The sequence below is a fragment of the Danio rerio genome, chromosome 12, assembly GCF_049306965.1.
Source record: "Danio rerio strain Tuebingen ecotype United States chromosome 12, GRCz12tu, whole genome shotgun sequence".
Classification (NCBI taxonomy): Eukaryota; Metazoa; Chordata; class Actinopteri; order Cypriniformes; family Danionidae; genus Danio; species Danio rerio.
The window spans coordinates 31,420,207-31,445,000 of record NC_133187.1 but is presented as its reverse complement, the minus strand read 5'-3'; the positions used below and the strand labels follow the sequence as shown (position 1 = coordinate 31,445,000).

At 39.9% G+C, this 24,794-nt stretch overlaps 1 protein-coding gene across 1 annotated transcript in view; it reads left to right on the top strand.

Moving 5' to 3' along the window:
- Nucleotides 1–1,512: 1,512 nt before the first annotated feature.
- nrg3b (neuregulin 3b) overlaps nucleotides 1,513–24,794 on the top strand; it is a 263,343-nt gene continuing 240,061 nt past the window's right edge. Inside the window, exon 1 of the mRNA XM_005156254.6 lies at nucleotides 1,513–3,433. Coding sequence (XP_005156311.2) covers nucleotides 2,575–3,433 — 859 coding nt within the window. The 5' untranslated portion in view covers nucleotides 1,513–2,574. The remainder of the gene's footprint in view (nucleotides 3,434–24,794) is intronic.

Genomic DNA, 24,794 nt, shown 5'->3' with positions numbered 1-24,794 from the left:
GAAAATCCCATACTGTCAGTGTGTCTAATTGAAATATTGCTAATATTTGCTAATAGTTTAACTATTATTGCTCAATTTAAAGAAAGAAAGAAATTTAAATAGTGTATAAAGTCTTCATTGCATTTATCCAGGATTCTGTGATCAATTCAATTTTGAAGGGGAGCGAGATGTAATTTATCCAGGTTTCACAAGATGTGTTTGACCTGCAAACAAGTCAAATTTAACATTCAATGTATAATTTCTAACATTGATCGTGGAGTCTAGTAAATCTGAATAAATCAGAAACTGAATAAATCAGGTCAGCCAGAGTTTGTCTTTGTGCTGTGTGTTCCTCTTCGGTTAATTGGAAGTTGTATCTAACTGCGTCGACTACTAAAGCATAACAGGGATGCCCTCTACCACCTGAGTGTCCTGGTTTAAGTCTTCAAAACCAAGTCACCCCAACTTGGCACCAAGACTGAACGTCCCAATCTGTCTTCAGAAGCCTCTCCTCTCGCTGTCCCAGAGGAACACAGGGGGTGTGTCTGTGAGACGGGCGTCTATGGGGGATTTGAACTACTTTACATGGGCTGCAATTTCTCTAGAACCACTGCTGCTGGATTTAATAGAGCAGAAAACGTATTTCTTTCTTTCTTTCTTTCTTTCTTTCTTTCTTTCTTTCTTTCTTTCTTTCTTTCTTCCCCTTTCTTATCCCTTATTCTCTCTCTATCTCCTTCCCACTGTCCTTACTTCCATTGTCATTATTTCAATATTTTCATTTCTTCCTTCATTTCACTTTCTTTTCTTTTTATTACCAATTTATTTATCTCTTTTCCCTCATTGCTTTCTTATTTACTGTCCTCACTGATGTTTTTTCTTACTTCTTTATTTTATTACATTAATTGCTCCTGTTTTTCTGGCCTTCCTTCCATCCATCCATCCATCATTTTATCCATCCATCCATCTATCCATCCATCCATCCATCCATCCATCCATCCATCCATCCATCCATCCATCCTTCCATCCTTCCTTCCTTCCTTCCTTCACTGGTTTCTTTCCTTTTCCACCCTCTACTTCCGTTTCTGTCCACAAACAAGCTCAAGTACACTCATTTGGCAGTCCATGTTTGTCAATCTGGACATATGCAGTCAACAAAGATGGAAAGTCCAGGAAGGCAAAAGAGTGGCTGCTCAAGAAATTTATAACTAGCATCATTCACACACCCCCACCCTTCTCTGTGACATACACACACATACACACTGAAGAAAACACACATGCAGACGCACACACTGCAGCCTCTAAGAAAAGCAGCCGCATCAGTTTTCAGAGCAGCACTCTCTCCTTTCCCCCCTCCCTTCTCTATCTCACTCTCTCCCAGTCTCATGCTCACCCACTCACTCTCCCTCCTCTTCTGCTTTCTATCCGTCGCACATTCTACTGCTTGCTCTCTCTCCCTCTCTTGTTTCCGCTCTCTCTCTCTCTCTCTCTCTCTCTCTCTCTCTCTCCCTCTCTTTCCCTCTGCTCGCTTCTCTCACACTCTGTGTGCCTGTGTTTCTGCCAAGGTCTGAGTCTTTCAGTGTGGGAATGTAGCAAGCTCAGAGACAGGACTGCCTTTGAATTCTGGTGCAATGACGGATGCAGGGCAGAAGCTCGGATGTGCACTGACAAAACGGGAGAACTGAGGGCAGGGATTGGGAAAAGGATCTGATGGATTTAACCCTCGCAGCCATCTCTGCCTGATCACAGTACATCATTCTCCCCCTCTCCGCTGTTCTCTCCTGTGGGGTGGATTACCGGCTACCCGTGTCCACTGATGCACCGCTGTAGAGACTAGAGGGAAGATCTTAGCTACGTAGCCAGAGACAAAGTGCCGTGTTGAGGGAGAACGAGAGACGCAGAGCTGTCCCTTGTGTGGAGCTGTGCTTCTGCCACTACCTGAGCTTCTCCACACACACACACACACACACGCACAAACTCACACACAGAGGCAGGGCTGCGCCAGCCGCGACGACCGATGCGTTAATGCAGCTGTGAGAGAAGATCTGCAGCAGGGAGCTGCCCTCGCACTAACACTCACGGATTTACAAGGAAAATTTGACTCCAGGCAGAACACCGACGGATCTGCAAAACTTAATTTTTGTTCTATTTTTTGCCTCTATATATGGAACGTCTTGGGAATTACCTTTGGTTCTTCGGAAGCTGAACTAAACAGAGGCTTGTTCCCAAAACCCGCTGTTCTCCCAAACCCACTCCTTTTAGGTTTCTGATCGAGTGCGTGTGTATGTGCGTGTATGTGCGTGTGTGTGTGCGTGTGTACGTGACTACTTGTGTCTTCGGGATTTAGGGTTTGTTTACTGTATTGTATATAATCTATTTATTTATGTGTTTATATATGTATATACATATACGTATATGTATATAAATATATATAAGCTGATGTTCGCTGTGCTTTTCAAGTGAGTAGTCAGTATTGCATGTATCTGTAGCTGTGGAAGAGTGTTAAATGAATATTAATGAGATGCCCAGTTTTGGCTCCCTCCCCAGCCCCCTCCACTGCTTGCACTACTTCCTGGCTGGGCCCTGAACCCCAGAAGCATGAGTGAGAGAACAGCACTAGGGGCCACCATGGAGACCATGACCCTGGAGGAGCCCGGGGGTGAACAAGCCTCTCCCCGGGCCCCAGGGCCCCTCCGCTGTGGCCCCTGTGCAGTCTGGCCACGCCAGCAGACCTGGCTTTGTGTTGTGCCCTTGCTGATGGGCTTTGTGGGCCTGGGCCTCAGCCTGATGCTTCTAAAATGGATTGTGGTGGGCTCAGTGCAGGATTACGTCCCAACTGATCTGGTGGACGCCAATCGCATTGGACAGGACCCGATTTTTCTATCTAAACCCAGTTCCCTGCCTAAGGGTTCTGATGCTTCAGCATCTACCACTTCCACCACTCCCTCAGCAGCTCCAGGTTCTGCAACTCGAGCAGCTGAGGGCACAGGTACAGTGCAAAGAACTCGAATTGGGCAGTCCTCAAACCACACGGCCAGTAGCAGTAGCAGCAGTGGAGGTGGCGGTGGGGGGTTAGGGGGAGGCTCAGGAAACAGAGCTCCACACCTGCATAACAGAGTGGGAACGCGAGTGACCAACATCACAACCACAACCCGGGCCACCAATCCTGCTCCACCAGGAGGAAAGGAGGTTACTCCACGCAGCACCACTGTCCGAAAGCCCAATGGTGAGGGCGGGAGTCGAAGCGCATCACCTTCTGCACGAGCTGGGCCACCGAGTCCGACCACCACTAGCACGACAACCACTACGATTACAACGAGCACTACCACCACCCAAGCTGCCCAACCGACCTCTACCCCTGCATCGCCCTCCAAGCCTGGTCAACGCTGGAACCATGGGCGCTCCTCCAAGGGGCCTTCCACCAAACCTACTCGCCCACACCATCGCTTCAGGACACGTAAGTGTGATCAACTAAACGGTTTAATTTATAAATATGGATGTGTTTGTTTGCGTGTGCTTGTCCCACTGCCTGTGATGATCCATGATTTTATGAAACACCTTTTTTCAGTTCTATAGCCGCATCATTTGGTCAGTACTGATTTTGTTTGCTTCTTGAAAAAAATCCTTTCAAACTTCATTATAGATACCTATTCTAGCTCGCTTTCTGGCATTACAAAGAGGGAGTGAAGCAGTCTAACAGTGTTCGTGCTTGCTGCTGAGTTCATTAGTTCTGCATGTTAATGAGATAGCACATAGGCAACTGTTTTTCATCTTTGTCTTTATCCTCTCTGTATCGTGTGGACACGTCTGCCCACTTGCTCTGTTTGTTTCATATCAGTTTTCAGGAATAATGACTCCCAGTGCTGCAGCTTCCATTTTTTTTTCTCCGCGCAATAGCATTAGCATGTATTCCCATATAAAGCAGGTCTGTTGTTAGAGAGAGAGATTGCCTGATCTAAAGCAGATGCTCAAGGTGAGAGGTGGAGAGACAGATAGAAAGCAAAAGAGGAAGTGTAGTAGTGCTAGAGAGGGTGCTGGCTGCTCTTGTCCTGTCAGTGGAGATCAGGTCTTAGGGTGGAGATTCCATTTAGATAAGTAAAGATATGAGTACTGCAGTAGGTATAGTAGGTAGACTTAAGGCAGTGGATACATGCTAAGACACTCACGAAGGGAGTGTGTGCACACACAAGAAAGAACTGATGATGAGAGATACTAGATTGCTGCAAATGGGAAATAGTATTTACATTGTTATCTGTGCCTGTATGACTCCATGTATGTCCTTGTATGTCTGAATGATAATCCTGTTAGTTCCAGTGCTAAGGTTTCTATTTTGAAATAATAGCTGTCAGGCTACAAGCCACTCATAATTTAGTTAAGCTAGTTTTATACAATTATTTTTTTTAAATGCATTCAGTACTTAAGTAACCTACTTCACAATTAATAGCATGGCATTGCAATGCGACAGCATTTGCCTGTGTGAGAGAGACATTTCAGTTGGATTGTTCTTGGATTTTGTCACACAATGTAGCACTCACCAATAAAAGTAGCTTGTTCATGGAAAAGCTATGCTAAATCCAAAGAATCCAATCTACTGTCACGCTACTAAGTTAGTGAGTTTGTGTTAGTTACACTCCAGCACTGCTCAATTCACCTGAATCCCGAGAGAATGTGCTATTCAGACAAAATCCTGGCTCAGTTTTCAGAGTGAAAAAATGATTTTGCTTTATTAGGGAATAGGAAATTGGGAATTAGCATTAGTCTGCATGCTTATTTGATATACTTCTGTAATCAAATGTGGAACGCTGTTTATTTATAAAGCAAGGTGTTAAAAACAGGCCATCAATTTTGTCAGTCAGCACCAATTAGCCAGCGTGAGTTTGAATGTCATCCAATCCTGGGACTTTAAACAGCCCTTTACAAAGAGAAGACAATTGCAGTGATAACTTAAATGCACACATTACAGCTCCCGCTTCTTCCTCACACAGAACACATAGAGAGGATTACACCATATACAAATCTAAGCTGTTAACCCTGGCTTGTGTGTTTTTGTAAGGGAACAATCGAGTCAAGATCTGCATCTTTATACCCCTTGGCGACATTTTCATTGCTATATAGTTATGTGTGACTATGTAAACTGGATCCAACACCCTAGTCGTAACAGCGAGAACATAGCAAACTGCTTGTATAAAGAGAAGCTTATGTATAATTTAATGCCACACGTTCTCTCTTTCACAGTGCAGTGAATTTTCTCTCGAGCTGAAAGTGCCCTGGGGCGAATACTGATAAGGAAGGGGTGAGGGGCAAAAGAGGGCCCTGACTCTGGGGCCAAAGAAACTATGCTTACGGCCAGAGTTCTTCCAGACCGCATGGCTGTCTTTTTCATTTATTTATACATTGACACTGTCTGTGCCAGGGTCAATATTAAAATTCAGAGGACCTGTGACAAGTTTTTATGGGTGGGCCCGCGATTTCCCAGTGTGTATACCTATAGAGAAGGTTTTCAAGTGGTGCATCCTTAGTACTGTAGACGTCCAAATATTAAAAAACAAACAAGATATGCATTGGTTTTTGGTTGGTTAAACTTTACTGTGAAATTTTATTACAATTGTTAAATTATAATCGTATTCCTGTGAGTTCCCACCAGACATGACTTCAGTGTTCAATAGCATGATACTTCAGAAATCATTTGAATGTGTTGGTGCTCAAAAAGCATTTCTTCTTGAGTTGAATAACTGTTTGGCAGTCAGTTAGAAAGATGGAAAGCAAAGAATAGTTGGTTAAATATATATTTTAAAGAGATAGTTCACCCAAAAATCACAATTATTTTACTAATCACTCTTCCTCAACCCCCCGAGACCTTAATTTGTCCTGGGAATACAAATTAAGATATGTTAGGTGAAATCTGAGAGCTCTGACATAGACAGCAAGGTTTTTTTTGGCTTGTTCAAAGTTCAGACCAGGTACCAAAAACATTCTCAAAACAGAACATATGCCTTTAGTGGTTCAATCGGAATAGCATCAAGCTAGGAGAATCCTTTTTTTTAGCACACATAAAACTTAAATAAGGACTTTGTTTCTTCTCCTCAGTGACAGTATAGGGGTGCCTAAAATACCTTAAATTGTGTTCTGAAGATAAACAAAGATCTCAGGGGCTTGGAATGACATGAGATTGAGCAATTAATAACACATTTTTGGGATTAACTAAGGCCCAATCCCAATTCTATTTTTTACCCCTTACATTAGGCCAGAGGTGTCCAAACTCGGATTAGCTCCAACCTTAATTAAACACCTGAACCAGCTAATCAAGCTCTTACTAGATATACTAGAAACTTCTTAGCAGGTGTTTTGAAGCAAGTTGGAGGTAAACTGTGCAGAGCACCGGCCCTCCAGGACAGAGTTTGAACACCGCTGCCCTAGGCCCTTGAAACAGAGTGTGAAGGGAAAGGGCTTAAAACTTGACCCCTAAGAAATGGGACAGCACTACAACACTGCACACGTCATCATATGTCATGGCGATCTCTTCATATGAGATTGACGATGCTGACTGCTGTAGTTATTTGTTTCATTTATTTTGGTATTTATCTTCAGGAAATCACTGAAGGCATATATCATAACAATATAATGTGGCAATAAGCTCATAACTGTACTGTGCATTTACAACTTGGCCATATTCCTGCAAAATCTCTGTTTCAAGGGTTTTCTAGCCTTTCCCCTTAGCACTAAGACTTCAAGCTAAAGAGAATTGTGACACCTCTACTCCTTGTGACACCTCTACTCCTTTGGATGTTCATGTGAAGGGGTAGGGGTAGGGCTATGGGGCTGACACTTTAACATAACCCACATAACAAAATTTCTCTGGCCCAGCTATGGCCCACACAATTAGCTTTTGCTTGATTGGACTAAGTCTGGCTTCCAGACAAAGGGCCAAACCTCGACCATCTCTGGGCCAAGTCTCAGTCAAATTAATAACCCATAAGTGGGCCTGAACTGATAGACTTTCTTCCTGAAAGAGTGTGGAATTTCTTTATATTGTGAAATGTGAGATGGTTGGAGACCAGATTTGGTTCTTGGAATAGATCAGCATCAAACAAGAGAGGTGTTATTGTTGGGCCAAGCTGTTTTATGAATAAGAATGGCAAACAGCAAAAGAGTAGTGGACTGTAAGTTGGATTTTGAATGTGCAATATTGTGTCTGGTAATGCATCACTGTATAATATAATACAAGCCTGTTCCGCCCCTGCTTGGACTTACTCTCTGAGGATTGTCTGAGAGGGAACATGATGAAATGCATTGGTAGTGGCCATGTGCGAGCACATTCATCTTTACGACTGCAAAATGATCTCATGTTTTGGTGAGGCTTGCATGGTAATGCACCAGGAGAGGCTTATGTTGTATATTCCATAGGAGTCCAATTGAATAAGTGAGACACTAACATGGTTTTAAAATCGCCCCAATGAGAGCGCATCTCTCATTCGTATCTGTATTATTATACCATTGTATTGAAGGATGACATGCAGCCGTCCATTAGCCGCAATGCTGAAACCTGAACCGTTCATCTTCTTTCCTGTCTTCCAACTGTTTCTTTCACCCTGATGCGCATCAGCCTCCACCTTTGCATGTCCTACACTAATATTATTCTTCATCCACTCCTCCTCCTTTATTTCCTTGTTTCCTTTTCTTACACGCCTGAGTTTTCTGTATGTGTTATGTTTGTCTCTGTGTCCCATCTATGTCTGGGGTTGATTTGGCTCAGGGGGCCAAGCCTCATTACTTCCTGTGTATGAAGGCAGTGGGCGGCTGGCGCTCTAAATGCAGCTGGCTATCTGCCTTTGGGGGGCAGGGATGCTTCTTCACTGACACATCATTGTGATTCCACGCACACCTTCCGCGGCACAGTCGGAAGCCGGCGTGGTTGAGCGGATTTTGTCAGGTATGAAAGCGAAGCGGCATCGGGGAGAGACACTGAGAACATGTCAGGCTAAAGCCCGGGGAAAGAAACATAGCCAGAAAATCACACACTCACCGCTAAAATAGAGGGCTCGGGGAAGAGAAACCTCTGACGTGGTGATTATTAATTTTGACGCGCTAACACATAGCATGCACTCTAGTACTCCTGTACACCGCAACCCCTGTGGCTCCTTTGGGGAAGGTGTACCATAAAATCATACACAGGGATTAAAGACAGAAATCCATTTAGCGCCGTCTCATGGGAGGTCAGCAAGGCTTTCATCCGGGCCAAGAGGAGCATAGTTCCAGCTGCTACTGCCACACTGCTCTCCCCAGATACCAGCAACAGGGTAACCATGTGATGCTCAAGCACCAATCACAGCCTTAGAGGCCCAGAGAGTAAAAGGTGAACATTGAGAAGGAACTTCTAACTCCGCCTGATATTTCCTATGCTCTTCCAAAATAAAGTACCATACTTAGCTGCTTTTATCGTTCAGATTAGCTGACTTTTTATCGCAGAGGAGTGACGTGACATTTTCAGCGGACGTTGTCCTCACGGTCTTTGGGTAACTGTGCACTTACAGACAATCCTCTTTAGAGCGGCCTTGTTTGTTACTGACATTTTAGTGTGCCACGAGTGCCGGGCTCTCTCCTCTGTCAGGAGAGGGGGCGAGATTAATGCGCCCCGATGTGTACTTGCGGTAAGTGGCAGTGAAGGCCATCTTAGGCTTCTTTAATGTCACCATGTGATTTATGTGGACAAAATGTCCGCTGGGAAGCCAAGAGTTTGGGGGGACGGATGTCGCAGGGTAGGCTGAAATATTAATGCACAGAAAGAGAAACATGTAGAAAACATGTGGTTGCAAGGGTAAATAATTGATGCCGTCTTTTTAAAAGTGGTGAGGATGTCCCATTTCCAGTACAGTAAAATGGAGTCATGTATGCATGTTTTTCACCACAAAATAGCCTTTCAACTCAGGTGAAAACCTTGCTGTAATGGCAAAGTGGTTCACAGACAAATATGCAATTCCGCAAACTGCTTGTACCAGTTAACTGTGATGCTATGGCAGACAACTCTTCTCTTAACCTTTTGTAAAGTACAGATAAATAGGAATTACAAAAAGAAGCAGTGCAGAGAAAAACAGTTTTTTGAGGAACTGTATTGAATTATTGGTATTTGGCACAGTTCCCTACTGAAAAGATGTTACTTGCTGATTTTTTACATTTTTTTTTTATTTTGAAAAAAAAAAAACTGGTTTGTGCTGGTTTGGTAAACAAACCAGAGAGGTTTTAAACTTATTATCAGTACTGGGATACATACAGGGTGCTGGAACAAGAGGGTAAAGTTAAAGTGAGTCAAAGATCTCTGGTCAGAGAGGGGGCTCGTCCGGGAGGGCGATCCCACAGAGAGCATTTATAATTAAAAGGCTCAAGTCAATATACTGTTCAGGTGGCATTGAAAATGTAGAGGCATCCTAGTGCACAAGTTCTGATAGATGATAGAAAAGTAAACACAATATTATTTATAAATTATAATTTTTTTATATTTGCTTATAATCTGTAACTTCTATAATCAGACAAGCATTTATCAGAAACCTTTTACTAAGTCACAACTGCATTGCAATGCCCCTGTTTCTAACTCATATGCATTCATTCATTAAGTTTTTTATCAGCATAGTCCCCTTATTAATCAGCGGAATGAACCGCCAACTTACCCAGTGTATGTTTTATGCAGCGAATAATCTTCCAGCTGCAACCCAACACTGGGAAACACCCATTCGCTTTTGCATTCACACACATGCACTACAGACAATTTAGCTTATTTAATTTACCTTATTCAAGACCGCATGTCTTTTGACTGTGGGGGAAGCCGGAGCACCCGGAGGAAACCCACGCGAACACAGGGAGAGCATGCAAACTCCACACAGAAATGCCAACTGACCCAGCCGGGGCTCGAACCAGCAACCTTCTTGCTGTGAGGTTATCGTGCTACCCACTGTGCTGTAGTAACTCTCCAACTCTCATTATTTTTTTTAAAACACTAAAGAAGAAAAAGTTCTAGTTTTAAAGAAGCACTATAAAATTGGTCTATATGACTTTTAGCACTTAAGACTTCTGAAGCCATAGTTTTATATAAGAAAAAACCATACTGTCTATGTTGCTCTTTTATTCTTTGGTCTCTTATTGCCTTTTCCACCTCCTACCCATTTGTTCATAGGCTGAAACTCGCATCTTGTCCTATAACAAGATATGACATGACATTATTGCATATTGCAGTGGCAGAGTAAAGGGGATTACAGTTCAGTTATTGCATATCCTCTGTATTGAATTACGCAAGTTATCAGCTCGCCTCTGAATGGATAGATAAGCATAGATGGAAGTGACATTTGGGCTTTCTGCACCTGGTACGTTGGAATGCTCATAAGAGGCTAAAGTACTTAGAGAAGAATGGCACCGTATGTATTTGTGGATGGAGACTCCATTTTGACACTTCTTTCTAGCTGGCACAGTGGCCTTTGGGGAGAGCAGGTGCTGTCAAGCTGAGATGCAGACCAGCTCTGGAATGCAGCATTATCCACCTGCACTGGAGAAATTGTTTAAAAAAATATGAAATACTTACTAATAATATAATTATGAAATGGGCAACACAATTACTCAGTGGTTTGCACTGAGACCTCACAGCAACAGGTCGCTGGCTCAAGTCCTGGCTGGGCCAGTTGGCATTTCTGGGTGGAGTTTGTATGTTTTCCTCATGTTCACGTGGGTTTCCTCCGGGTCCTCCACAGTCTAAAGACATGCGCTATAGGTAAATTGAATAAACTAAATTGGCTGTAGTGTATGTGTGTGAATGAGTTTTCCAGTATGAATGTTTTCCAGTACTGGGTTGCAGCTGGAAGAGCATTCGCTGTGTAAAACATTTCCTGGATAAGTTGGTTGTTCATTCCACTGTGGAGATCCCTGAAGAGTAAAGGGACTAAGCCAAAAGAAAATTAATAAATGAATGAATGAATAATTATACAATATTATATATAGCATTATATAAAGTTAAAGTCAGAATTATTAGCCCCCTTTTGATTTTATTTTTCTCTTTTAATTATTTCCCAAATTATCTTTAACAGAGCAAGGAAACTATCACAGTATGTCTGATAATATTTTTTTCTTCTAGAGAAAGTCTTATTTGTTTTATTTCGGCTACAATGAAAGCAGTAATTAATTTTTTTAAAACCATTTTTGGGACAAAATTATTAGCCCTTTTAGGCATTATTTTTATTTAATTTTTTTGATAATCTACAGAACAAACCATCATTATACAATAACTTGCCTAATTACCCTAACCTGCCTAGTTTACCTTATTAACCCAGTTAAGCCTTTAAATGTCACTTTAAGCTGTATAGAAGCATATTGAAAAATATCTAGTAAAATATTATTTACTATCATTATGTCAAAGATAAAATAAATCAGTTATTAGAAATAAGTTATTGAAACTATTATGCTTAGAAATGTGCTGAAATAATCTTCCCTCTGTTAAACAGAAATTGGAGAAAAAATAAACAGGGGCGCTAATAATTCAGGGGGGCTAATAATTCTGACTTCATCTGTACATACAGCATACATAACATTATCAAGTATGCTATGTAATACTATATGAATGCTAAATGCTAGGTTAAATGCTTTTATGCCACAGCCTTATCACTCTGCTGCCCAAAACTGGTCAGTTTCCGAATGGAAGACCAGCTGGGAAAACTAGCCTTGCTGTTAAAAGTGATGTTAGTGAGGCCAGCAGTGGGTGCTTACCCAGTAGAGTAGGGGTATAACCCTGCTGTCCTGGCCAAATTCCCTCCATCAGTCCCTGCCCATCATGGTCTCCTAATCATCCCCCTTCACTGAATTGACTCTATCCCTGTCCTTTCTCTCCACCTGCAGCTGGTGTGTGGTGGTGAGGCCCTAGCGTAGTTGGCCTGTGGATTTTTATTGCTTTGGGTGTGCAGATACACATATAAATACAAATACAAATGCATTATGATATAATATAATATAATATAATATAATATAATATAATATAATATAATATAATATAATATAATATAATATTATATAATATAATATTATATTATGTAATATCCTAAATATAATATCATAATATAATATAATATAATATCCTAAATATAATATCATAATATAATATAATATAATATAATATAATATAATATAATATCATAAATATAATATCATAATATAATATAATATAATATAATATAATATAATATAATATAATATAATATAATATAATATAATATAGAATAATATAATATAATATAGGCGACGCATTGGCGCAGTAGGTAGTGCTGTCGCCTCTCAGCAAGAAAGTCGCTGGTTCGAGCTGTGTCAGTTGGCATTTCTGTGTGGAGTTTGCATGTTCTCTCTGCGTTCACGTGGGTTTCCTCCAGGTGCTCCGGTTTCCCCCACAGTCCAAAGATATGCTTACAGGTGAATTGGGTAGGCTAAATTGTCCATAGTGTATGAGTGTATCCCAGAGATGGGTTGTGACTGGAAATAGCATCCGCTGCGTAAAAACGTGCTGGATAAGTTGGTGGTTCATTCCGCTGTGGCGACCCCGGAAAAATAAAGGGACTAAGCCGAAAAGAAAACGAATGAATGAATGAATAATAATATTAATAATAACAAAACTAATTATGATGATGATGATCATGATGATAATGATGATTATTATTATTATTATTATTATTATGTTAAAGCAATGAAAATGGATTATACAAATAAATTTGGTACATTTTGTAGTCTTTTTTCTGTTTGATGAATTCAACCTTTTTAAAGGGGAAAGGAATTGTTATGTGAAGTGCATTAAAAAAACTCCTATGACAGTCCTTTTCTAATTTTATGAACCTCTCACTGAACCCTGTTGTCACCCCATTGTACCCCATCAGTGGCGTCCTTGAATATTTCTCTGAAAAAGCTATTTTGCCATGAAAACCTTGAAAGGTCTAGTCTAAAACAAGTGACGCATCATTCCTGACTTCCCCCTAATCAAAAAGCACATAAGGGACATTCTCATCAAATTCTTTTCAGACTATTTTTTTTTATTGAAGAAATATTCCCCTGTGTACCTGGTTTGTGCATTATCCCAATGAGGCTTTCATTTTATGAATAGGTCTAATTTGTGAGGAAATTGGTTTAGAATGATTTTAAATGCAACCTACAGGCCATATGTAGAATTAGTAGGTGAAGATGAAACAACAGAATGGATTCTGAAGCATCAGATATTTAGATTGTAAGCATTTTAATTAGAATATAATGAATATTGTTACACAATATGCATTGTTTACAGAATGAGCTGAGAGTATGTGTTTGTGTTTAGTATAATGGAGAAAGAGAGAGCGTAAGCGTAGCTTTTTTAATGTGTTTGTAGGGATTTGTGTTCTGTGTGTATACAGTATGCATGCGTATAAGTGTGTGTGGGCGATGAAAGTGTACAGAGCTGTCCAGAGCAGTAGCATTGGGCTCATTGGTGTAATCCTGGTAAAAGCTTCGGAGGGATAATGTAAACGACTCCAATCTCAATGTTTTGTTCACCCCCAAACCCTGGCTCTCCTCTAATCTCCCATCTTCCATGTTTATCTCCCTTCCTCATTCCTCTTCTGTTTCCCAGTAACGATCCATGACCCGCGTTCCGCCCCAAAACAAAGTTTGCACATCTCCTGAATAATGAGTGGGGGAAACGCAAGTCTCAGGGACTCATCGACTCCAGCTACACGGAGGGCTTCTCAACCTGTCAGGCAACAGTGTGAATTATAAAATAGCGTGCTCTGCTGAGGATCTTCTCTCCACAACATCTCTCGCTTTCCATTTGAAGTGAAATATTAAATCATTGATAGTTGAGTTACACACCAACAATACCAAGCATTTCTTAAAGCACCTGTCACAGGCAGTCAGAGAGGAACTCCAGCGCAGGGATTGTGTTTGATCTGCTCAACATGCAACAAAGCACATAAAAATAGCTCAGTCAAAAAAAAAAAAAAAAAAAATGCAGGAAGATGCACTTTGACGTCGACGCTGCTCTGGAGTGATGCCTTACTTGCAGTCATTTGCAGAGCATGACATCTAGTTTGTTCCTTTTACCTGAATATACTTGTTGTAGGAATCACATCCAGGTACATATTCAGGTGTCGAGTATGATTTGTTCTTCCTGGTGTGCCAAATATTCCCAGATTTATTCTCTACTGTATTGTCATTTTGTTCTCAGCGTGAACATTTGGTTCATGTTTCCCCATTCTCTTTGACTTTGAAAAAAAAGTGAATTGTTTATTTTTTAAGAAGGGAGTGGCGTAGTTTGGGTTTCTCTGGCAGCCGGTGTTTATTCAGCAGGCATACTTATGTTTACTGTTTAGTGTACTGCAGAAACGTCTATTACTGCATTCGGCTTCCACCTGTGAATCTGGTCCAGATGTCATTATTTAAGAATTTCAGGCAGCAGATTTAGGGTTCTATTTTAATGATCTAGACGCAAAGACTAAAGCACATGGTGCAAAAGCGTTAAGGGTGTGTCTAAATACACTTTTGCTATTTTAAGGTCAGAAAAATAGGCTTTGCGCCCTGGTGCAAGGTCAAAAAGGGTTGTGCTTGTTCTTGTAATGAGTTGTGGGTGTGTTTTGAGCATAATGTGCATTAAACCAACCAGAGTCTCATCTTACATTCCCTCACATTTGCTATTTACATGGAGCACTTTGTAAGTGGAAAAACTGAATGCTTTACTAGAGAGAAAACAGTTAAACAGAACATCTGCGTCAGGATAAAGAATGAACCTCCTCCATTCAACCTAATTCGGTTTGTAATAATAGCGGACATAGGAAGAGCCGGCGTGATTTGCTTTCTACCGGGAGAATTTTATGCATTACCTAGCGAGACAACATTTGTTTTTAAAATAATTTCGAAAGTTCACCTTCCAAGCCTGATGCAGATATGATGTATATCACGAGTGTAATAGAAAAGCCTTGCGGGCGTGGCTGCATTAAAAATAATGAGCAGACTGAGAAACTAGACATAGTGTTGGTTTCATACAGATTATGTTTTCAATCAATGTTTGTTTTCAACATGCAACTGCTGCATTTAAAAGTAAACACTTCAAGCTTTCTCTAGAAATATGTCTCATGTCTGAGTGATTTGTTTTTGTGAAGTTTCAGTGTATTTTAGTAACGCGCTAAAATCTAAAAACGGTTCACGGAAAGAGAAAAGAAAGAATGACTACACTGTTTATTTTCCTTATTTTGCAGAAGCAGACACGTTTTGTGTTATTGTAAGTGTATACAGAAAAATGTAGACACCTAACAGATTTGATTGATGTATTTCTCTTATCTGTACAATCGAAAATGAAAGTGTAATTTAAGTTCTTCTCTGTGTTATCAGGAGAAAACGCCTCAAAACGTGTATACCCGGTCTTTGACCCCTGAGGAGTAACACATCTCCTTTTCAGACCGGCACACCTCTGATTCCACACAGTGGCGTACGTGTATTTGTTATTTAAACAATGTGGTGCAAAACATGAAAATTAGTGTTGCGCTGGTGTAAAAATATCAACAAATCGCGCCAAACACATCTTGCACCTTATTGCATCGGGTTTATGATAGGGCCATTATTGTGCTACCATCAGATTCTACCTTATTCTGGTACCTATGCACATTTGGTCTTTTATAAGAGTATATTAAAGGTAAATTCTGTGAGTTGGAAAACAACTTGCATTGCATGACTACTAATTTCCAGAAAAGTCATCAGCTAGTAGAAAATTCACAGGTTACTGTTTACCTTATGAAAATGACTCACCGTACGCCTTGCGGCATCAGCGGTCTCGGCTGTTTTTGGCAGTCCGATGCTGTGTTTACGGAGCATGTGTGAGAGGAGAGAATGTCCACGCAGCTGAGATGATGCGGATGAGAAATAAAAGCGTGCATCATCTCTGTTGCCAGATTCATGCTGCTTGCTTTGTCGTGCACTAACAGTCATGTCTCGGTCGTGTCATTACTGTCAGCCACTGCGTGACACATGATTAGTTTCAGGATGGCTTGCAAAAAAACTTGGACTTGTGTGCGAACGCTCCAGTTGAAGTATGTCTCAGCTGTCAGTGTGCTTTATTAATAGTATAATGTTTATGAATGAGGCGGAACGGTGGTTTAGGGGTTAGCATTGTTGGCTCACAGCAAGAAGGTAGCTGATTTAAGTCCCGGCTGGGTCAGTTGGCATTTCTATGTGGAGTCTGCATGTTCACCCTGTGTTTGTGTGGGTTTCCTCCGGGTGCTCCGGTTTCCCCCCTAGTATGCAGTATAGGTGAATTGGGTAAACAAAATGAGTGTGTGTGTGAATGTGAGAGTGTATGGGTGTTTCCCAGTATAGGTTGCAGCTGGAAAGGCATTCGCTGTGTAAATCATATGCTGGAATAGTTGCCGGTTCATCCCGCTGTGGTAACAATCAGGGATTAAGCCGAAGGAAAATAAATGGATGAATGTTTATGAATGGCAGTATTGATCGATCATCCACCTTATAGATTGCCTATATGAATATTTATTTGATCATTTATTAATATGTATCCCCCTATTCCTTAACCCAACCCTCTCAGAAAACATTCAGAATTTGTACATTTTTAAAACACTTCATTCTGTGATTCATGAGCTCCCCACAAGGCCAAAATTTACTGGTAATGCTATACTTTGTTTGGTCCCCATAATATCAAGAATATAATGTACAAATACGCACACACAATTGTATCACTACTTGTAATATCCCATTAAGTATTTAAGTTTTTTATTGGTTGGCCTTTTTGCCTTTATTAGGTAGATAGGACAGTATTTCAGACATCAGGAGGTGAAGTGGGAGAGAGAGAAGGGTAAGGACAGGAAATGTCCTCGAGCCAGGATTCAAACTCGGGACACCTTGAAGTGCTACTGCACCATATGTCAGTGCGCTAACCACTAGGCTATTGCGCAAGAAGTATAATTTTTGAGTCTTTCTAATTACAATTACACTAGGTGTGTCCTCATAAACCACCTAAATCCTTTAACTGCCTGCTCCACCAAAAGGTTGACCATATTTTGACTGTTTTAAATAATGTTTTACACTAAACAGCATTGTTGGTTTACAAATACAATCAAACAAACATAATCCTGTTGTGCTACTCCACTTGATTTTGGTTTTATTGTAAAAAAAAATAAAATAAAAAAATAAAAACAAGAAAACATGAAATTGTTAAATGAAAGTCTGAAATATTTTATGGCATACCTCAAAAAATAAAGATGATTTAGTATTCAAAAATGTTTTATTTTGATTATGTTTTTAAAATGAATTAGTTTTACACTTGATATTTTCAGATTTTTTATAGTATACAGTATGTACTAACTCCTGTACTTTTACCATAAATCGACATATCAACCATTTGGTAGAAGTTGATATTTTAGAAATTATGGGATGTGTTGAAAAAAAAATGCATTGAGTGTGTTAACTAGCCGCATAAAGAGTTAAGACATGCAATCCAATTATTGTTTTCTTGGAGGGATGGTTAAAGGGTTAACAAAGTAACACCTACTGTATGTTAAACTCATGTCATTGTACAGTTGGTTGTCCTCATAAACCACATAAACAAGTACACACGCACCTACACACTTACATATATATTTATGCACATTTGATATTCCGCAGCTGAATTGGTGTGCTTCAGAATTAGTCGACTCTGGCAGAACTAAATGAGTCAGTGCAGCGCCTAATGCTTACACACATACCCGGAGTTCATGTAGCACTTAGGCTGCAGAGTTCAAAGACTCCCCTTTTCACCTTGTCAAACATGCACATCTCTGCAAATATTTTGAGGTCCGCTTTCCAGCGCTCTCTCTCTCTCCATGGCATGGCTGTAGGCGTGCTGTGCATACAGGCCCTTCAACATTAAATATGAGCACTTTGATCCCAGCGTGGCATACTGCTCTGCTGGAATATGATAAGATGTGCTCAAGCATGCAGTCTCAACTAAAATTAAGGCTAGTGGCCTTTCCCACACCTGTCTTATCTCTCTGTGTGTGTATGTGTGTGTCTCCCCTCTGGAACTCATTCAGCCATCTGGATGGAAGGGCTGTTAATGTATCCTTTGTGAGCGTCTACCCCTCCCTCCTTAGTGATGGCAGACATCATAGTGTGGATGCCATTTGCCGTTCGTCCAGCCTGGCCAGCAAATTTCAGAGGGAATAATAAAGATTATGGGAAGATATGGCTTAAAGATTTGAGAGTCACGGTATACTGATGGATTTCTCTTTCTGGCCTACAGGCTCCCTTCTCCTTTTTTTTAAATATTATTTTTCCTGTTTAAAAGCAGTGTACTTCTTTCAAAGTGCACCGTGACTGCTATAAATGTGTGTGAGATGAGGATTTCAGCGTGGCAGTCAGTGTTGTGAAAATGTTTTGTTTTGTGTTGGTTGTGTAATGAAATGTGTTTTATGTATTTATTGTTATTCATTTTTTTTTTTATTTGTTAATGTTTTTAAAAAAAGTCTTAATGCTCACTGTTAAATGCTCACAAATCTACATTTGTTTGATCAAAAATACAACACTTTTGGTTAATATATTGTAGTGATATTCAAATTTTAAACAACAATTTAAATGTTTTAGTATCAGATATTTCCTCATCGTCCTTCCCCATTTCCTTCCGTTATAATTCTCTGTAAACCCTAGAGATGGCTGTGCATATAGGGTGATTCTGGCTAAAATGAAAGTCATGATTTGTTTTGCTTAAAATCAAGATCATGATTTTCTCACAATTCTGCAGATACAAAATAAAAGTTAATAAGTAGGCTATTATTATTGTTACTACTCAAACATATGGTAAAATAACAATAATAACATTAGTAATATAATAATAATAATAATTATTATTATTATTATTATTATAATTATAATTATAATATTAGCAATAATCACTTGTGATTTGGCAGTGGCAAATACGTCATTACACTTAAGACAGAAATTACATTGGTTACATAAGGTGAATTTTACCTTATAAATACAGTGTGTGACACTTTTAACACCATTTGGAGGTGTCCATGTTGCTGAGCAATGGGTATAAAATGTGAAGACTTGTGCGACCGCCACGATTCACTCCTGACCTTGAAATTATAATTGGTTAAATTGTAAAAAAGCAGAATTAAGATTGTGTGTAGGGTTGAAACAAGATCGCGATTTTTTTTCTTTTCGATTAATCATGCAGCCCTGGTTGTGGATGAAAGTCCTAGTAGATCAGCAGTTTCTAAAATACCCAGACCAGCCTGTCTACCACCAACAACCATGCCATGTTCAAAGTCACTTAAATCAGCTTCTTCTCCATTCTGATGCTCAGTTTTAACTGCAGCAGATCGTCTTGACCATGTTGCTGTGATTCGCTGATTAAAAGTATATTTAGCATTTTTTTGGAGACTATCCAAATCAAATATGTTTGAATATATAATTATTTAATTTCAAATCCACACTCTATCAAAGTCTTCTATCAAATTCTGACCATTTGCTTCTGCGATTAGAGTGGCGGTGCTTCTCTGCTGACATCAGTTTGACGGCTTCAGCCACAATATTCTTAAGCACACCCCTCTTACTGTTAGTTTGCTAAGAGGGAATGATGCACAAAAGTAAAGCTCCACCCACTACTTAATATTCTGTTGTAAATACATCAACATACTGAAATAAAAGTCTTAGCAACTTCTGGTTCTCACAGATTTTACTGCACAAAAGTAAATTTAGTTTGAGTAAACTAAAGTAATTCTTATATTACTATAATATACTTTATAACTATAATTTAAAACTAAAATGTTTATATTTTAAACGTGTGAATTTTTTTATATTTTATTATAGCATCATACACAAGATGGTACTGTAATGATACCATATAAACCCATTCATTCATTCATTCATTCATTCATTCATTTTTTTTTTTAGCTTAGTCCCTTTATTCCTGAGGGGTCGTCACAGCGGAATGAATGCAAACTTATCTAGCATATGTTTTACACACCAGATACCTTTCCAGCTGCAACCCAGTACTGGGAAACATCCATACACACTCATTCACACACAAACACTACAGTCAATTTAGTTTATTCAATTCACCTGTACCACATGTCTTTGGACTGTGGGGGAAACCGGAGCAGCCTGAGAAAACCCACGCAAACACATAGAGAACATGCAAACTCCACACAGAAATGCCAACTGACCCAGCCGGGACTCGAACCAGTGACCTTCTTGCTGTGAGGCGACAATATTAACAACTGAGCCACCATGTCGCCTGCCATATAAACCCAATGTTTGTGTTTTTTGCTACTTGATAGCACTACACATCTCTTCAAGTTGTGTCATGACAGTTATAGATGTATGTGTGAGATCATGTTTTCACCATGCCGTCTGCTGCAAGCAATCTTTGTGACATGGGCTGATGCGATGGATGATTTTTCTGTTCCGTCATGGAGCTCAGTTTGTCCAGAGAGCAGCGAAACAGCCTGGAGGCAGAGTGTTTATAATAGAGCAGTGGAGAGGTAAGGCTGTGATGCTTGCCTCTCACTGCTCAATGTCAAAAGGCCAACCAGAGACACTTGTTGTGGTAGATTGCTTGAAGATTGGTTAGATTGCCAATGCCTTTTGTGTGTGCGCGCGTGTGTGTGCATGACGTTTAGAGAGAGTATATGTGTGAAAAACGAGTGTGTGTTTTACATGTTTGGGTGCTGTGCAAGGAGCGTGTGGTGCTAAATATATTCATGATAGGGGACGTGACGACTCTGTGATTCAGGCAAGCTCCATCTTGCTTCAGGTCAAACCCAGGGCGAACCCATCAAAAACAGGGTGTGCAGGAGGGGGGGGATTCAGCACTTGGGTTTTTTTAAATCCACAACAGCTGTGTGGTTTGCGTACTATTTAATAAATACTGTGTGTGTGTGTGTGTGTGTGTGTGTGTGTGTGTGTGTGTGTGTGTGTGTGTGTGTGTGTGTGTGTGTGTGTGTGTGTGTGTGTGTCTGTGTGTGTGTGTTTTCTAGATTATGTCATTTGTGTGTGTTTGTCCAGATGTGGCCAGCTGTGGATCTGGTGTCCTAGATAAGCATGTGCTGGACTCCTCCAGGGCATCAGTGAGCTCTGCTTTGGGCAGTGGCTTTGGGCTCTTAGTGTCATCTCTCATTACAGATGCAGAGATAAACTCATCCGACACTCAGAAGAGAAGTGTGTTCTTTGTGCATGAATCAGACAAATTGTTCAGACAATCTGCTTGTGATCTTAAAAAGGCATTTGATAGGGGTGATGATAGCCACTCAAGCAGACATTTGAAAAGCGGATGTGTCCAAAAGGGGACTTTTTTTGTTTTGATTTTTGCCTAGTCATCATTGTACTGTTTGTGTTGTTTAAAGGGAGAATTTAGACAAAAATGTACATTTAAAAATAATTTACTCCTTTACTTTTTCTAAATGTATCTGAGTTTCTTTTTTCTGTTGAACATAAATATACATTAAATATACTGAAGAATGTTGAAAAAAAAAAACATCTTTGGGGGGCTATGCTTTAGTATAATGGTTCATTAGTTAGTTGATGTATTTACTAACATTAACTAAGTATGAATAATCTTGTAAAGCATTTATTAATTATAGTTAAACATTAACCTAATGCATTATTAAAATCCAGAGCTGTGCATGTTAAAATTAGGTAATGACCTATGAGTTAACAACTAACGTTATTTAACTTTAATAACATTACCTAACGTTAACAATGATGAATATATACTGTAATAAATGTGTTACTAATTGTTAGTTCAAGTAAGTAAATACATTAACGGACCAAAATGGAACATGGACCATTTTTTTTTTACAGTGTTACCATTTTTTATTCAAGCTATGGATATCAATAGCTGTTTTTTTTCCCAAACATTTGTCAGAATATCTTGTTTTGTATTCAATAGACGATATAATTTCAAGTGTATAAGAACTTGTGCATGGATAAATTATTTTCATTTTTGGTGACCTATTCTTAATATATTAATGTATTAATGTATTTTTTTTTGTTCAATTAATTTTATTATTGATATTTTTCCATATTTGTTTTTTTTTAAGATTGTTGCACTCAAAATTAAATTGCTTCAATTGTGTAAAGGCACAAGTAAAAATAAAATAAAATAAAATAAAATAAAATAAAATAAAATAAAATAAAATAAAATAAAATATTACCAGTACTGGGTTGCAGCTGGAAGAGCATCTGCTGTGTAAAACATATGCTGGATAAGTTGGCGGTTCATTCGGCTGTGGTGACCCCTGATGAATAAAAGGGACTATAAATGATTGTAAGGAAAATGAACGAATCAAATAAAAAATATATACATTCTTTAAAATAATATTAATAATAAAATTAAGTTTGGAAAAAAATAAACAAAGAAATAATATAAGGTGCAGAATGTAAATCACGTGAGGTAGTGTTTTTGTTTTTGCTTTACTATTTGGAACTAGAGTTTATGTAGTAACATTTTTGTAGATGGGGCGACATGGTGGCATAGTGGTTACACACACAACAAGAAGGTTGCTGCTTCAAGTTTTGGTTGGGTCAGTTGGCATTTCTATGTAGAGTTTGCATGTTCTCCCAATGTTCGGGTTCCTGTTTCCCTCGCAGTCCAAAGATATGCACTATAGGTAAAAATAAAGTACATTGGCTTTTGTGTATGTATGTGAATGAGTATGTATGGATGTTTCCCATTACTGGGATGCAGCTGGAAGTGCTTCTGTAACACTTTACAATAAGGTTCATTAGTTAATGCATTTACTAACAGCAGTAGAGCATTTATTAATAATAATTGAGCATTTACTAATGCATTATTAACATCCAAATCATGCTTGTTAACCCACGCCAACATGGGTTCCCTCCGGGTGCTCCGGTTTCCCCCACAGTCCAAATACAAGTGCTATAGGTGAATTGAATGAACTTAATTAGTTGTATAGTGTATGAGTTTGAAAGTTAGAGTGTATGGGTGTTTTCCTTTACTGGGTTGTGGCTGTTTATTCCGCTGTGGTTACCCCTGACAAAATTAATGGACTAAGCCGAAGGAAAATAATTAAATGAATGTTATTTGTTTTACATTTAAAACACTAATGATTAAAGAAAAAATTTATTTGATCTTTAGTAAATCTAGTAATGAAGATCCTTTTTATCCCCTTTACTGATTCATTGACAATGACATAATTCGTTTTTAATGCTTGAAGAGCTCTTAAAATTGTGACTTTTATCCAAAGCCAATTACACTGCATTCAAGGTACACATATTGCATTGTGCACGATTGCTTTACCCTTCGCAACACATATCCTTGATGTTGCTCTGAGCGCTACTGTTTGATCTGAAGCACTTATAGTTTCCATCTGCTGCCTTTCACATCATCACAGCTCGGCTTGGAATCAGCCAATCAGCATTATCATGATGTCATATTCCTAAGGCTCTGGTATGACTGAGCACATTTTTGCTTGAGTGATTAAAAATGTGTGCATTACAAAAGATTTCAATTTGCACATCGCAGACACTCGGGAGTCCTGCACCAGGCAAGCAATGTCAGTGAAATCTGCTTGAAACGCTACCTGCTAAAGCTTTCTTCGGGTGTTAGAAAGTACAGTTGCATGGCGGAGGCAGGTGAGAGTCTCCCTTTTTGTCCTCTGTCAGGACTGCACAGGACAAACATTGCTCTGAGGGCCTGAGGGAAAGGCAGATTAATGCAACGGGCTTGAATATTTCATATCAAATGTATTAAAGCCTCATGCCGCCTCGCTCTTTTTCCATCAGTCTGTAGTCACAGGTCCTGCAGGGTGACTTTGGCTCGAGCGGAGGGAGGGAAGTCCCATTCCAGCACTCGCATTCTTGTTTGTCACATTTTCTTACCACATTATTTGATCACTACGTGCAACACCTCCTGTTTGATTTATTCGCCTTTTTGCAAATTTATGATACAGAAGAGCTGCCTGCCAGTGTGCCGTTCCTTGCCATTTCTCACCCTGCTTCGTAAGCTGTCAGCGAATGCGCGAAGGAATATTCGTCTGCTTTGGTTTCATCATTATTTCTGACTGTTCTCTCATTTCACCTGCAGCAGAGGCTTAAATCTTGCCTACACAATGGACATGTGTTGTATTCCTGCTATATGATATGTCTGCATCATGCCTGCAGTTTGTAAATCTAGTTTAAGAGGATTAGGCCTGACAGCGTCTGCCTCTGTGAGGTCTGCTTAGCAGCGGATGACGCCGGAATGATGCATGTCGGGAATGGGATGCCGCTGTGATCCTGCACTGATCACCGCCGCCCCCTACTGGCCTGGAGGAACACCGCTCTTCGGATTGACACTAGATCCTCTCATAGACAATAAAAGAATCAAAAGGCCCGCATCGCGAAGCGCACTCTCCCACTCATGTGTAATGAGAGCACTTCAGCAACTGTTGTGCCTGATGCTCCGGTTTGACCAGCACTTTGCCTTAGACATAAAGGAATGCCAGAGTCCAGGATCCTCATAGTGCAGAGATCAAAGTGATATATTCTCTTCCAACGCACTAAATTAAATCTCAGCACACTGGGCGAAGTGCACCTTGCCAACGGTAAGGGTGTATTTAAGTCTGGCCACACACACTCATTCGATCACTGGCTGCGGTGGCAGCTGCTATGCCTTGCTTGTGTTTTTCTCCTCGCTCGGGCTTATTCATTATGCATACTGTTTAAAATGTCACTCTCCATTTACTGCTGGTCCTAAAACCCTGGGGCTTTGTGCTGAGTAAAGTGTATCCTCCGAGTTCCCATGTGTCTGCTGTTTCTCTCTGTTGTTCCCCCATACTCGTCTTTTGATG